This window comes from Ammodytes marinus (genome assembly GCF_949987685.1).
Source record: "Ammodytes marinus genome assembly, chromosome: 12".
NCBI classification, from domain to species: domain Eukaryota; kingdom Metazoa; phylum Chordata; class Actinopteri; order Uranoscopiformes; family Ammodytidae; genus Ammodytes; species Ammodytes marinus.
Genome location: NC_137216.1, coordinates 11092935 through 11109322, shown reverse-complemented (window position 1 = coordinate 11109322; position 16388 = coordinate 11092935). Strand labels below are relative to the sequence as shown.

Genomic DNA, 16388 nt, shown 5'->3' with positions numbered 1-16388 from the left:
CCGTAAAAAGCGTATGTTGCATAAACAGTTAACAGAAGTAGAAACATGGGCACTGGAGAAGGAATGCAACTCACTGCAGTATTACATTAAATAAGACAGCCATGTGTTTATAATTCATTATGGCTGTGTAGCGTGGCTTTAATTCAAGCCTTGCTGATCCAGTCTTTCCTATCCATATAAAAGGGTCTCTTTCACTCCAAAGCAAAAAAATAATATTCAAATAGGATCGGAGGGAACATTTGGTAAGATCAAAGGGTATATTGACAATGACGTTCCCCACAACGTTTTTATTTGCATTGCTTGTCAGAATTTCCTCTCACTTAGTTTTCCTTTTCAATAGCAGCAATGATAAATCCAATTAACAATTGCAAAATCAACTTAAAAAATAACAAGCTATGTGCCAAAATTCTATTATGATTTTATAACTGACAAGGCATTTCCTGGCATTCCCCGGGTCACTGGTGGAAAGAAGCAATCTTACCTTTGATTCCTTGACCTGCAGGATAAATCTGGGTGGGAAGGTGCCCCTGAGCAAGACCCCTGTTCAGTGGCCACACATATTGCTTCCGCTTGGCATATGTGGTTCAAAACACAGGCAAACTGAAATTGTCCAATATATTGAGAAATAATATTGCCTTATGGAGCTAGTACACAGCATTATACCGTCATTTTCCACTAGAGGGTGTCAATCCTATATATACACCATATACACTGTATGTGTAGATATATATACCTGTATATATACACACACAATAGATGAAGAATCAACAAACGTCTTGCACATTCTACAAACAAGTTAAATTACAGTAAATGTTGAATACCACTTTTCTTAACGTGTACATTTGAGCTGCCCTCATTGCTGAGCTTTGATGAATACAGATACAAAGCCCGTTAAAGAGACCTATGTGGGACTATTGACTACCCTTGCTTGTGGGAAACTCATTTGCTATCACAGAGAAGTGATTATGCCAGATCACTGTTGGAAGTGTGGGTTAGTTTGAGAGGCATGTGTTTTAGTTTCTCTCGCTTTACAACATTGCAGTTGAATGTTTGCTACATTGTGTTAAAATGTAATTGCTTTTGTGCTCCATCTCTGGCAGCTCTTGCCTCTTTCTGGGCCTATGTTATCACTTCATGGTGGTCAGAAATGTAATAAGGTTGTGTGTGTGTGTGTGTGTGTGTATGCGTGTGTGTGTGCACTTGGCTGTCTTTCTTTACGAGGACCATTGTGGATTTTAGACTGTGCAAGCGAGGCAAGTGAAGGAAACCCTTAGTCGTGAGTCCTGACAGGTATCAAAGTATGGATGTGTGTGTGTGTGTATGTGGGTGTTTGCATCTTTATATCTGTCTTCTTTATGAAAGCTTATTTCATCATGAGGACGTATAGACATAATGATTATATTTTAGGCCCTTACTCGGTTGGGACTATTCCCACTGAATGAAATGGGAATTTTACCGAGGTTACAAACAGCTTTTGATCATATTTAAGTAAATGTAAGGTTAGAATATTTCCTACTATCTAAAAACTGCACATTCTTTATATTTTGCACTCTTACAGACGTACTGTACACGTATGCATGCTTTTTCCATGAGAAGGTTAATATGAGCTATGTGTGACCTTCCTTTCCTTTCCTGTGACATTGCTTAACATCACAATGGGGGAAAGCATTTCTAAATTGAAAACACATATTCCCTCTGTGAAACTGGACTTTCCAGTGCAACACCCCTCTAAGGTACACATTATTTTTTACGTTGGAAAATTCAGCTCTCGCCAAACAGTTAATTACTAAAACACATTGGCTGGTAGGTTTAACAGGTGGTTTTGATGGTTATTACTGTGTGCTACTGTTACACGTTCTGCAAGAAACTCACTTCTAAACCAAAAATTATTTGACCGGACGTGCCGGAGATCCATTTAATAATGTTAATTTAAACAAAGAAAAATGTTCCACCCTGTGTTATGCAAAACTTCAGCAGTAGGGTAGGGTACTGTATTAACAGTAGAATATCTGATGCGTTGGACACAACGCAATTAAATATGACAGGAGCCATATTTTATCTCTTGTCGGAGATCAAATGTTACACAAGCTCTTGCAATGTCTTGTACGTATTTAGAGAAGCAGCGCAGCAAAAGTCAAATCATTTCAAATGGGCAAACATTACATAACATTTGACTTTAATTAACATTTTGCCATGTAACTTATTCAGTAGACTCATATTTGTTTCTGGTTTCACAGGTGTTCCCTTTGCTGTTCTGGCGATACAAGATGAGGAAGCATCGGTTGTTACCGCTATGTGCCCTCCTGGCCGTCCTGTTTGCAGGACTCCCCCAAAACCTTGATGCTCAGGAAGGTAAGCTGAACTAAGTGAATCTAAGCTACAGCAAGCAGGTTGGGCTTATTTTGCAGATTATCTATTTGTGTTTAATGCTTTTTTTAGTTTTCAGCAATGCTCAGTGGGATATAAACTTTTTAAAAAGGTGCTCTCCTAAAAATATGTAATCTATATGTGCTCTAGACCAAATAATATATTGCAAGTTAAAACACAAATGAGAGTAGTGGGATTAATACAAAGGGCTATGATATTGTATTTGAAACAAAACCAATTAATGTAGATTAAGTAATGCCATACATTTTCATTTTGAATAAGCATTATTTGGTAAACTAGCTATTATAATAAAATCCAAATTAAAACTCTTGAAATATCTCAGTTTGGGAGGCATCAGGAGTGTGAGAGGAGTTATAAACCCAGTCAGATGCTTTTGAATGAATGCTATCAAAAGTAGAATTTCCAAGACAAAGTTGTATTGTGAACAAGACACAAACATCTTTTCACTGGTTTCCACTTCTGTCATCCAAATGCTTTCTTTTGAAGATTGTGCACAAGGGTTTGCAGCTGATATATACTTTCTAGTGGATTCATCCTGGAGTATTGGAGAGGAGAACTTTAAGCATGTCAGACAATTTCTTTACACCTTGACACAAGCACTTCACCAAGTTGGAGGGGGAAGGTTTAAATTTGCCCTCGTGCAGTACAATAACAGGCCTGAAACCGAGTTCCAGCTCAACAGCTACCCAACAACACAGGGAGTCCTGGCACACATCGAGGCTATGCCTTACCGTGGCGGGGGCACCCGGACTGGCCTGGGCCTGGATTACCTGACTCGTACACACTTGAACACTGCATCTGGCAGCCGGGCTGTTGATGGAGTGGTCCAGATTGTGCTGGTGCTGACAGATGGTCGCTCCCAGGATGATGTGGCCAAGCCAGCTCAGGTGCTGCGGCTGGCAGGTGTGGAGGTGTTTGCAGTTGGAGTTCAGGATGCAGTGGACTCTGAGCTCAGGGAGATGGCTAGTCAGCCCTATGCCACTCATATGTTCAGTGTAGACTCTTTCCTGACTTTGCGGGACATAATCCAAGATTTAGTAGTGGGGCTTTGCGGCGCAGTGACCCGGTCAGGGGGTTCTCCTGTGGCAAACGAGGCCCCTGTGGTTGGAGGAGGGACAGGTAATGGAATGGGACCAGTGTCACTACCATACTAATGTGCCTACATGTGCAGAAAGAGGTTGCTGCATATGTAGGCGTGATTCTATCATTAACACAATTAAGAATATCTTTAACCACAATAACCTTTCACCACCCAGATGAAAATTAACATCACTTGTTTTGTCTTACCACATTTAATATGGCCCTAATGCTTTGGAAATCACAACAAGATATGCATGTGATTGCCACCCTTATAGCATCTTGAATATGTGTGTTTAGTTTGTGAAAAGGCACAGATTTATGCAACAGCAAAGTAGAAGGAAAAAAACAAATGTGACTTTAGAGAACACTATGACAATTATGTCCCAGGTGCTTTTAAATTTGGCAGAAAATTGAGTTATGTGTTAACACACAGAAATGACCTCAATCATTATTTAAGAAACCATATGCTTGTACTTATTAGACCCAGCTGTAGGTGGGAGGACACATATACTTGACAGAGAGAATATCAACACATATCAATAGAATAAAAACATGAAATCCATATAGCCAAACCTCAAATAAACAACCTTTTGAAAAGAACATGGTCTCAAGGATGACCTTAACAATTTCACTTCTCAGAGTCAAACAATGAGCTTTTAACAAAAGCTAACCATGCACCACTGCTTTTTTTGTCTTGCCTTTTGTATGTTTGTCTTTATCAGTCACTATGCCTATCTGTGTACAATTTGTAAAATATTCTGTATTTGAAACGGTGATGAACCTGCCTTGGCTATCTTTGACCTGCAAAAATAAGTACTTTGAGAATTTCAAACAAATATGTCCCACTGTTATAATAAGTTACTTGAAGTAACTTGAATAAGAAATACATAACTATCAAACTACATAAATAAAAAAGTACACTGACCAAAGAAGACATTGCTGTAGCATACAGAATGAATTGGAAACTTCACTAATATACACATTTGTACACATTGAATCACATGGAATATCTTCTCAAGTACTGTTAACTTGCAGGCAACAAGGATAGCTCACAGGGTCATGACTGGTCACTTTATCTGAAGTCCATAACAAGAGTCTGCATGGGAGGTTGAACTCAGTGGAGCATATAAAAAGGGACAAATAACACAAAATGAATAGGGAACTCCTTAAAAGATTGAATTAAAACTGTTTAATGATTTCTTCCTTTTACACACAGATTTTTGCAGTTGTTATCTTATCTACTTTTCTCTCACAAATTGAATTCACAACAAATACTAATTAAGTATGAATTATTATAAGCATATATAATTACTGTAATATGTATTAGAAACTAATGAGTCCATTTGTTTTTGTAAATTTTGCAATATAATTAAATGTAACGCTCTACTTCCCTGGATACAGTACACTATTTATTAAGTCCTATATAAATACAGTTTTTCTAGAAATTAAATATATTCTTGACCTCATTAAGCTGGCATTTTGTAGAACATACACAGAATACATTGTTTCTGTACGGTGGTTTTTTCGTCACCCTAATTTCAGTAAAATCCATATCCATTCCAAATCATATAATAATGATAGGGTATTGTTACAATACAGAAAACAACATTAGGTTGACAAAAAAATGCTAATCTACATTCACACAAACAATGATTTAGGAAATCTCCCTGGTTCAGCCTACATGTAGTATGATGTGTTTTAGTGTTGTTTTTGATTTGTTCACTTTGAATGTCACCTGACACATGCAGTGTAATGCTAGCACGAGTTCTTTGATTTGTCTTAGTCTCTGTCTCACTATGTTAACGCTTTCACAAGTTCCATTTTGTTTTGTCCTCTCTGTCTCTCTCTCTCTCCTTAAAGCACAAGATTCAGCTGACCTAGTACTCTTAATTGATGGATCCCAGAACGTTGGAGCAGCAAACTTCCCCTTTGTGCGTGATTTGGCTGTGAGAATCATTGAGCCCCTTGATGTGGGCAGGGACACTGTTCGGGTGGCCTTGGCCCTGTACAACGGCAACCCAGAGATAAAGTTCTATCTAAATAGCTATGACAGCAAATCATCAGTCCTGGAAGCCGTGAAGGGCCTCGCATACTCAGGGGGTGACGAGTCTAACCTGGGGGCTGCCTTGGAGGAAGTGGCCGAGAGCCTTTTGAGCCAAACAGCTGGGGGCAGGTCAGACGAAGGGGTGCCCCAGATGTTGGTGGTTATCAGTGCTGGGCCATCCACTGATGATACTGGCGCTGGTGACCGGGCCCTTAAGAGGGCTAGCGTTGTCACATTTGGCGTAGTGATTGGTGACAGTGCCACTGCAGATCTGGAAGCAGTTGCTACAGATAGAAGTTTTGTCCTGTCAGCCCCTGATTTCAGATCAGTGGCAAACATGGGTGACCAGCTGCTCCCATACATTAACGGGGTGGTCCAGCGCACCATTATAATTCAGAATGAGTTCACAGAAGGTATGTAACTCCTCTGTAAATATTGGCAGTGCATTGTGGTTGTGGAAGGGTACCTTAAAGCTCTTAAAGCTCACAAGAGCTCAAAATGAATGAAATATATTTTGCAAGGTAAGATATGCTTGTGTTAAATATGAAATTGCTTCGGTCTCTTTGTACTGTAATTGTAACATGCTTTTGACAAAACAGTAAAAGAGAGTATTTACTCTTTGTATTAGTGTTCTGTATTGGGAATTTGACTAAGCTGACTAACCGAGAGGCTTCAAATGTATAGATCCATTAATTCATTTTCAAGGTAAACAGCCTAATGGTTAAAGGAAATTCTGCCAAAGAAAGGACATTGACGGACGCTTTATTACCTGATTAAAGTTATGCTTTAACTACTAAAAACTTTTAATTAGCTGCTTAATTACTCCACCATTTTCATGATTATATAGTGGTTATATATACAAATGTATTTTCATTACACTGTCAGATTTTATTCTAACATTAATGTTTTTTCTTTTCAGTCTTGGCAGTCGGAAAACGAGACATCATTTTCCTACTCGACAGTACAATGGGTTCACAGCTCATCAACTCTGTGCGCGAATTCATCAAGCGGTTTGTCGACACCATGCCAATTGGTCCAGATGAAGTGCAAGTGGGTGTGGCCCAGTTCAGCAATGCCCCTCGTCTTGAGATGGATCTCAACTCCCATGGATCTAGGGAGGCTCTCATTGCTGCTCTGGGCAGTATCAAGCCAAGACCTGGACAGACAGTCAACATTGGAGCAGCCTTGAACTTTGTGCGGACAAATATGCTGCGACCTGAGAAGGGTAGTCGTATTCGGGAGGGGGTACCCCAGCTTGTACTGTTGTTGACCAGCAAAAGGTCCAGTGACAGTGTGGAAGAACCTGCTAGGGCCCTGCAGAAAATGGGTGTTTTGACTCTAGCTACGGGCTCCAAGAGTGCTGATGAGCAGGAGCTGAAGCAGATAGCCTTTGCTGAGTCTGTTGTGTTCATGCTAAAGGACTTCCGTGCATTGGGTCGGCCAGCGTTGGTTCGTCCAATTGTTGATGCACTCTCAACTCTAGCTGGGGTTGTGGTGACCGAAGTACCCACTGAGCCAGGTAGTACTTTTATCTTTAAAGCACAATGTACTTTCAAAGAAATTCTATATTTTTTTGGAATAAATGTAAATATATAAATGAGTGACACATTAACAATTAACAACAATTATCAACCCTACTGAAAACATATTGGAAATGTTGGACTGTCTGACAGTTCCTTTCACCATTATCATCCAACCACAAACAGTGTCCCATGAATTAAAATAAGGAAATCCAGTTTAAATTACAGATCTGGGAGTTTGAAGATTTCCCTGCACAGCAGATAATAATATTCTGTAAAACTTTACAATAAGGGTACATGAATTAACTGTTATTTTTTGCCTGGTTAATGCTATTAATGTTTAGGGAATGCTGATTACGCATTAACTAACTGTTAATGATTGGTTATTAACGGTTAGTTAATGCTTGGTTAGGAATTAAGAACACCTAGTTAACTAATGTTTAGTTAGGCATTAACTAAGCATAATGGTTAGTTCATGCTTAGTTAATGCTTATTAAGCACTAACTAAGCAGTTAAAAACAGTTAGTTAATGCTTTGTTGATGTTTATTTAGCATTAACTTAGCATTAAATAACAGTTAATTAATGTACGCTTATTGTAAAGTGTTACCAAATATTCTTAGTACTGGGCCTCAAAGTCCTGCCTTCATATAGCCTGTTCTAGTAGCACAAGCTTATCAGAACCGTAATTACTGTACATGTGTTTTCCACTTTTACCATGCAAAACAATGATACACACCTCCAACAACCATGCGCCAAACTGATTGGCTCAACACATGTGGTTGACTGGTACGTTTAAAAATGAAATTGCTCCACAATAAAAGTTACCCGTATCAGTTATCTGTATTTTTCTACCTTGTTGCTGAATCGTTGTTGTTTCAATTAAGTTGAAACTTACTTTATACATTTATACTTTCAAAAAACAGATGTCAGCCTCTCTGTTTAATTATTTAATTATTAATTTAAGATATGTTAATTTACTGAAATTGCGAACGCAACAGTTTTAAGTTGTAAGCTGTCCCAACAGCGTGTCACCGGGTAACTTTTATTGTAAAGCAATTCAAGAAAACAATTTCATATTCATTATGTAGACAGTGGATCAGTTTAAAACGTTCCATTAAGAAACCCTTAGGAGGAAAGACCCATGGGGAAACTGGGATGATGAAAAGCTTCAGGTGTCAGGCTCTATAACAGTTTCTACTGAGCCTACTCAGAGCATGTTTACCCCCTCTCTCTAAACCCACACTCACAATCTAAAACTAGCACATTGAAGCTGTTCTGCCTGCTAACCAACACTGTGCTGGACCAACAATTCGCTAGATAGTTCATGTTGTGTCTTTAATGTGTCACTCATGTGCAAGGAGAACACCTTCACTGGAAACTGGAGGTCATTTTGGAGCTACACATTGTTCACATTGAGAGGGGCTACATGTTTATCCCACCAACCAAAACTTGAAAACTGTCTCTCAGATTGAAAATAGACAATAATCTATGAGATTCGGATGGCTATAAGCAGTAACTATGTATATTTTCTAGTACTGTCTGTTGCCAGTCATCAGACATTTAGATTTAGGTTACTGCTGATTTTTCATTGCTGAGAAACAATCCTGTACATTATATTTTTTGGGCGATTCCAAATATGTAGCTCCTCCCTGACTTTATCTTGGAGTGAGTGGTACATCTGCTAAAGCCTGAATGTATATCATATATTGTGTATGGTATTACGTATTAATTGTTATGTTTTTTTTGTATGCTTTTCCTTAGTGGTGGAGATAACCACGGTGACTTCTCAAAAAGTGGTCCGAGACATTGTCTTCCTAGTGGATGGCTCAAACTACATCGGTAGTAGCAGCTTACCCTATGTGAGAGACTTCATGATCAACGTGGTCAACCAGCTGGATGTGCGTCCTGAGAGGGTCCAGATTGGTCTCCTGCAGTTTGCGGATCGTCCCAAAATCGAATTTTATCTAAATAGCCACAGCAACAGGCAAGATGTTGTGAATAAAATCTCTCAACTCAGGCTCACTGGGGGCTCAGTTTTGAATACAGGCGCTGCCATGAATTATGCCCTTGCAAACATGTTTCAGCCATCGGCTGGGTCACGCAGGAGGCAGGGAGTCCAGCAGGTGTTGGTTCTGATCACTGGTGGTCCAGCCCAAGATGAGGTTAAATCTGTAGCTGATAAATTGGCTCTGGCTGGTGTTTTGACCTTCACAGTCAGTTCTGGGCAAGCAGATGATGCTCTACTGAGAACAGTTGCCTTTGTTCCAGATTTGGCTTACCATGACACAAGATTCTCTAATTTACCAGCTATGGCGGAAGTTATCATGCCAAAGTTGATTACAGTGGTTGGCGACACAGATATCCTGACAGCTTTCCCTGATGAACCTGGTGAGTTTTGTATTTATCTGTTTTTTTATCAATTAAGTTAATCAGAAATACACAAGTGTTTCCCTAGTAACTATTTGTTTTTTGTGATATTCCTCAGTTGCTTCTGGAGGTGAAAGGGATGTTGCCTTCCTCATTGATGGCACAGACAATGTTCGAAGAGATTTTGCCTACATCCGGGATTTTATCATTAAAGTAATTGAACCACTTGACATTGGGGCTGACAAGGTACGAATTTCAGTGGTTCAACACAGCGAAAGGCCAACTGCAAGTTTCTACCTTAACACTTACCAAACTAAAGATGACGTGATGAGAGCTGTCAATGGAATGACACTGGCTGGTGGACGCAGTCTAAACACAGGAGCTGCTCTAAGATTCATGAAGGAAACAATCTTGTCTGAAAGGCATGGCAGTCGGGCTGCGCAAAATGTTCCTCAGTTTCTGATCCTTTTGACTGGAGGCAAGTCCATGGATAATGTGAGGGATCCTGCTGGTGTGCTGAAGACAGATGGAGTCGTACCGTTTGGTGTTGGTGTCAAGGATGCAGACCCAAAGCAAATTGCGGACATTTCACACAACCCTTCCTTTGCCTTCAATGTGAGGGAATTCAGTGAGCTTAGCACCATACCACAAAAGCTCAATAACTATGTGAGCCTTCCAAAGGAACAGCTGACCGTTGTCCTACAGCAAGGTAAGAGAAATCTATTTTTGTATTGGCATGTTAGACTTTCTTTATATAAAACCGCACTCATACTGATGATGGATGCTTAATGAAAATGACTAAATATTATCTATTATGTGTTTTAGTACAAAGCAGTGCTGTAAAAAGAGATATTGTTTTTCTACTGGATGGCTCTGATAACACAAGGAATGGATTCCCAGAAATAAAACTCTTCATTAAGAGCATAGTGGAGAGCCTCTCTGTCGGTGAAAGCCAAGACAGAGTGTCTGTGGTTCAGTTTGCTGATAACCCTGAGGTCAACTTTGATCTAAACTCTCACAAGACAAAGAATGACATTATAAATGCCATAGATAAATTAAGGCACAAGGGTGGGAAGCGCCTTAATATCGGCAGAGCTCTCCAGTTTGTGAGACTCAGTGTCTTCACATCCTCCACGGGCAGCAGAAGACTAGAAGGAGTTCCCCAGATCTTAGTTCTTCTAAGTACTAAACCGTCCACTGATAATGTTAAAAGCCCAGCTTTGGCCCTTAAAGCACGTGACATTTTGTCAGTGGGAGTTGGAGTTGGAGATGCCAATCTTTCAGAGTTGGAAATGATTGCTTTCAAACCTGATTTCACACTCAGCGTCACTGATTTCTCCATGTTGCCCTCAATCCAATCACAACTTGTTGATACATTGAATATGAACAAAGACAGTGAGAAAACCATGACTGGAATCCAGGACTTAGTAGGTAAGAATGCCACATGCCTCAAATCAGAGTAAATAACAGCATTATGTGTGTTCAGAAAAAAACATTTGTATATATCATAAAATCCTTCTGTCTCTCTAGAACATTTAACAGAACTTCCTAGTGATTGATGATCTGCTTTGGCACATGTTGCATGACATTAATTATTACATTTTCTAAAAAGGTGTATTATCTGTTCTGCATTCCTGAGGCTTTTAAGAATATAGCACTCTTTTGTGCCTCTTTTCAATCCTCCCACTTCAGTGGTGAAGATGACTTGAAGTTATTGCATACATCTTTTTGATAAAAAGATGGTTCTTAAGCAGCTCTGCTTGACACTTCACTTTCAGAGCAGAAGCACATCTGTCTTTCCATGCTCAGTGTATTCCTCTGAGCTTTTACATTACTCATGCTGACACGTCTTGAACGCAAATTTCGTGAATTCTATTTCTTTCTTCCTTGTATCATCTTGTTGACATAGGAAGCAATAAGAGGGACATAGTGTTTCTCCTTGATGGGTCAGATGACTCAAGAAATGGACTACCAGCTATCCGAGAGTTCATCAGAAGAATGGCAGGACAACTAGACATTGGTGAAGATAAGGTTCGGGTAGCTGTTGTGCAATTTAGTGATGACGCCAAAGTATACTTCAATCTTAAAACTCACAGATCCAAAAAAGCTATCATCTATGCTGTAAGAAGTCTTCGTCATAAAGGTGGAAGACCTCGGAACACTGGAGCTGCCCTGCAATTTGTGAGGGACAATGTTTTCACAGCTTCATCTGGAAGTAGACACTTGGAAGGAGTTCCTCAGATTCTGTTTCTGCTGACCGGTGGCAAATCAAATGATGACGTTTCAGGAGCCGCACTACGCCTAAAACAAATCGGTATTCTGTCTTTTGCCATTGGAATGAAAAACTCTAAACAGGAGGAGCTTGAAAAAATTGCCCTCTCCTCCAGATTTCTTTTCAACCTTCCCGTCTTTGGTGAACTTTTGTCTCTTCAGCCGGAAATAGCAGCATATGTCCAGTCGGACATACAAATTGAGTCACCCACTCTTGTAGGTAAGAAGTGTCACTGATTAGGAGTTGAGAATCAAACTGACTCCCTGCTTATAGTTTAGTAAATTTGGTCCTGCACAGTTTGAATTGCAATGAAACTGCATCGTCCTCTGAAGAATGTCATTTGATCAGTTTCATGTTTCTCAAACTGTCTCCCTTGACTAGTAGCAACGTCCTGGTTATGCTGTTTTCCTGTTTGGTTTGGCTCTCATCCTTTTGGTTCTCATTCTTTTTCTTCTTGAACACCGGAGTCCTGATGTATCCACATCAGCAAATATCCTTATTTTCTGTACCTTTTCTCTTTCATGGACCAATGATAATTACATCATTGACTGAATGTTAAGAACATTGAAATATTTTTTTTTTCCATTTTAATAATAACTTAAGTTTATAATAACTTTCTCCATACTTTCTTCATCTACTAGTTTTCTTAAATGTTTTGGCATCTAACAACTTGTCTATTGCAGCATTAATCTTGATTTTGATTACCAGCTCTTATGGATTTATCAACAACATAAAGTGTAATGATTGTTCCATTATATTTTTAAGCTTATGTACCATATGTGTGATTCTTAAATTAGGTTTTCCTATTCCTTTCTAGTTGAATTAGAGTCCCCTCAAAGAGACATAGTGTTTCTTTTGGATGGGTCCGATGACACACGGAATGTCTTCCCAGCCATGAAAGGTTTTGTCCAAAAAGTGGTAGAAACACTCAATGTTGGTGGGAACAAAGATCGTGTTTCTGTGATCCAGTACAGCGGAAATTCACAGACACATTTCAGTTTGAACACCTTTACAGAAAAACAAGATGTTCTTGCCACGGTTCAGCAGTTGAAACATAAAGGGGGCAGACCACTCAACACTGGGGCAGCTCTCAACTATGTGAGGGATAATGCTTTCACTGATTCCTCTGGGAGTCGGCGTCAAGAAGGTGTCCCTCAGATATTGATTCTGTTGAGTGGGGGAAGATCTCAAGATGATGTTGCAAGTGCCGCTGCAGCTCTAAAGAAAGACCTAGTTGTTCCATTCTGTGTAGGTACAAGAAATGCAGACATACTAGAGCACCAAATGATTGCACATAACCCTTCCTATGCCTTCTCTGTGCTTCGGTTTGATGATGGGAGCATCCATCAACAACTTGTGTCATTTGTGAAAAGGGTGTCTCGACAGCAACCAAGACTTAAACCACAGAATGGTCTGGGTAAGACTATCCATCTATCTATCTATCTATCTATCTATCTATCTATCTATCTATCTATCTATCTATCTATCTATCTATCTATCTATCTATCTATCTATCTATCTATCTATCTATCTATCTATCTATCTATCTATCTATCTATCCTAAATCTTTACTTCATTGAACTGTATAACTAACTAAGAATCATTCTTGTGTCTGTCAAAGTTTCTGTAGATCAAACTGAATCCACTCACCGTGATATTGTATTTTTACTGGATTCCTCTGATGAAATGCAAAATGACTTCAAGGCAATGCTTGGATTTGTTGAGAGAATGGTGGAGAAACTCAATGTGGATACGGGAAAAGATCGTGTTTCAGTGGTGCAGTACAGTAGAGAGCCCTCTGTTGAATTTTATCTGAACACGTACAAAACACAACAGGATGTTTCTGACAATGTGCAAATTATGAGGCATAAAGGAGGCAGACCCCTCAATACTGGTGCAGCCCTCCAGTATGCCAAGGATAATATTTTTACAACCTCTTCTGGAAGCAGGCTTCAACAGGGTGCCCACCAGATTTTGGTGCTTTTAACTGGTGGAAGGTCCCATGATGATGTCCGAAATGCCGTAAAAAATTTGAAAGGAATTGGTGTGATGGTATTTGTGGTGGGAACGAAAAATGCAGATACCCTTGAGATTCAGTCCATTTCACAGGAAGCTAGTCATGCCTTCTTTGTAGCAAACTCCAACGATCTGTCTATAATGGAACAGCAAATATTTTCTGCCATCGAGAAGGGTGAAACCCCTGCTATCAAATCAGTATCAGATGGTAAGACTGTAATGAATGTAATGATTCATGTTGTGCGCCAGGTGCACATCTTAATGCATTCTTATATAGATGTAGACCTCAAGTCATTACTTCCATCTGAAGGCCAATGATTGACAGTAACTGATTAGTGTTGTTTTGTGGCCATAACGTATAACTTTAAAAAAAAGCAAGTTGTGCACATGGGTTAATTGAACATCTGCAAGAATATCTTGTCATGTATCATCATACATTTAATCATTAACCAATTTATTGAAACTTTGTGTGATTGCAGATCCCAACAGAAGAGACATTGTTTTTTTGCTTGATGGTTCTGATGATTCTCAGCAAAGATTCTCAAATATCAAAGACTTTGTGGAGAGAATAGTGGCAAACCTAAACATTGATGCAAACAGAGATCACGTGGCTGTGGTCCAGTATAGCAACACGGCAGAAATACATTTTAATTTGAGACGTTACCCAACAGAGGATGATGTTATTGATGCAGTGAGAGGCCTAAGTCACAAAGGAGGCCATCCTCACAACATTGGAGCAGCTCTCCGGTATGTCAAAGACCATGTATTTACTTCTGACTCAGGAGCTAGACTCCATGAGGGAGTTCCTCAGATTCTCATACTCCTGAGTGGAGGGAGATCTGCAGATGACATAGAAACCCCTGTCAGAATACTGAAAGAGATGGGTGTCATTACAATAGCCATTGGAACCAATGATGCTGATACCCTAGAACTGCAGACAATATCTCATGAACCCAATCATGCACTCTCTATTACTGATTATGAGGAGCTTCCTACTGCTAAACAGGATGTTATGTCATTGTTAAGAGATGCTTTCCACCATGTGGAGAAAACTGCTCCCACAAAGGATTTTGGTAAGTTTTACTATAATAGAATATTCAGTAAAGGGATCTGGTTGATTGTATCAAAATAAACTGAGATGTAAGATTTCTATTTAAGCACAAGAATGAATTATAAGGGACTGTCAGCATAACGTCTAACCTATTGCCTGCTAAATATATTGCTTTTGTTTCTACGTCTTTTGTCTTTGTTTCAGATTCTAAGAAACATGATGTAGTATTTCTTATTGATGGATCATATGACTCACGGAATGGGTTTGAAGAGATACGAAGCTTTGTTGAAAAAAATGTTGAAAGTTTAAATCTAGGGGAGAGCAGAGACCAAGTGGCTGTTGTTCAATTCAGTCGTGATGCCACGGTAAATTTCTACTTGAATTCATATTCATCCAAAGATGATGTGCTCAGTTCCATTGGAACAATGAGGCATAAGTTGGGAAGACCCCTCAACATTGGCAAAGCACTGGAGTTTGTCAGAGATAATGTTTTTGCTCCTGCAGTTGGAGGCAGAAGTACAGAATCGGTCTCTCAATACTTGTATGTATTCAGCGGTGGGAGGTCAGGGGATGATGTTAGGGGACCAGCACAGTCTCTCAAAGAAAATGGAATAAAGACGTTTAGTATTGGTACAAAGAATGCTGATACGTTGGAAATGCAAACAATCTCTTTCACGCCAGCCCATTATTTTTCTGTCACAAACTTTAAGAATTTGCTAAACATACATCCATCTGTGGAAGCCACATTGAGGGGTGCTCATGAAACAACTGAATTTCCAACAATTGGTAAGAGGACGAAAATGTATTAGCAATTTAACATTTTAACGATTCTACAGGACATAAGTTGTATCTCTCTTTCCAACAAAATAGTTGATTTTGTACAATGTATTTTTGTATTCATTTCAGACACCTTCACAATTGCAGATTTGAAACCTGTGAGGGCCGATATTGTATTTCTCCTTGATGGATCTGATGATATATTGCAAGCAAGTGAAAGACAAAGCTTGGATTTTGTCAGAGAGTTTGTCAAGCAAATAGAGATTGGGCCAAGTAAAGCACAAGTTGCTTTGATTCAGTACAGCACAGAACCCACAAGTGATTTTCTCCTGAATACATACCTACTGAAAGAAGATGTTTTGAGTCATTTGAGCAATGTAAAACTGAAAGGAGGGCCACCCGTGAACACTGGTGTAGCCCTTGATTATGTGAAAAACAGTGTGTTCACTGTTTTATCTGGAAGCAGAGTTCAACAGGGAGTCCCGCAGATACTAATTCTCTTAACTGGGAAAAAGTCAGAAGATGATGTATTTGGTCCAGTGGACCGACTGAGGAATGCTGGAATTGTGCTTTTCACTGTTGGAGTGAATAAAGCAGATAGGGTGGAGATGAAGCAATTAGCACAACTTCCTGGAGCGGAGTATTTTATCAAGGACATTTCCGACTTTCCTTTTGTGAGAGAACAGTTGCTGTCAGTCATTGCATCTCAGGAAGGCTACGTCAGCCCTAGAGTAGGTGAGTGAAAAAAAGTTAAATTTTTACTTCACATGTAATTGGTCTTTACATCATTCATATATCTACTAATATCCACATATATATTCAACCCTGTAAACTGAATGTATTTCACTTAAGTCAACAGTAATGAATTGAAA

The 16388-nt window shown here is 39.4% G+C and overlaps 3 protein-coding genes across 7 annotated transcripts in view; all 3 read left to right on the top strand.

Moving 5' to 3' along the window:
- Window positions 1-16388, top strand: part of LOC307258107 (collagen alpha-3(VI) chain-like) — an 86475-nt gene that overhangs the window by 14332 nt on the left and 55755 nt on the right. For 3 of the 5 annotated variants that reach the window (XM_080037519.1, XM_080037518.1, XM_080037517.1), the window contains exons 2-6: window positions 2238-2352; window positions 5329-5925; window positions 6432-7031; window positions 8795-9421; window positions 9519-10109. In XM_080037519.1, coding sequence (XP_079893645.1) covers window positions 2268-2352; window positions 5329-5925; window positions 6432-7031; window positions 8795-9421; window positions 9519-10109 — 2500 coding nt within the window. In that variant the 5' untranslated portion in view covers window positions 2238-2267. The remainder of the gene's footprint in view (window positions 1-2237; window positions 2353-5328; window positions 5926-6431; window positions 7032-8794; window positions 9422-9518; window positions 10110-16388) is intronic. The other 2 variants (XM_080037520.1, XM_080037521.1) reach the window with 2 other exon arrangements.
- On the top strand, window positions 2859-4160 carry LOC307258385 (collagen alpha-3(VI) chain-like; the record flags this gene model as incomplete). Its single annotated transcript, XM_080037908.1, has 1 exon — window positions 2859-4160. The coding sequence occupies one exon, from the start codon at window positions 2859-2861 to the stop codon at window positions 3540-3542; it is 684 nt and encodes a 227-aa protein (XP_079894034.1). The 3' UTR covers window positions 3543-4160.
- On the top strand, window positions 12901-16011 carry LOC307258384 (collagen alpha-3(VI) chain-like; the record flags this gene model as incomplete). The annotated part of the gene is made up of 4 exons (XM_080037907.1): window positions 12901-13089; window positions 13294-13896; window positions 14168-14761; window positions 15983-16011. Exons 1-4 carry the CDS (start codon window positions 12957-12959, stop codon window positions 16009-16011), a joined length of 1359 nt encoding a protein of 452 aa, XP_079894033.1. The 5' UTR covers window positions 12901-12956.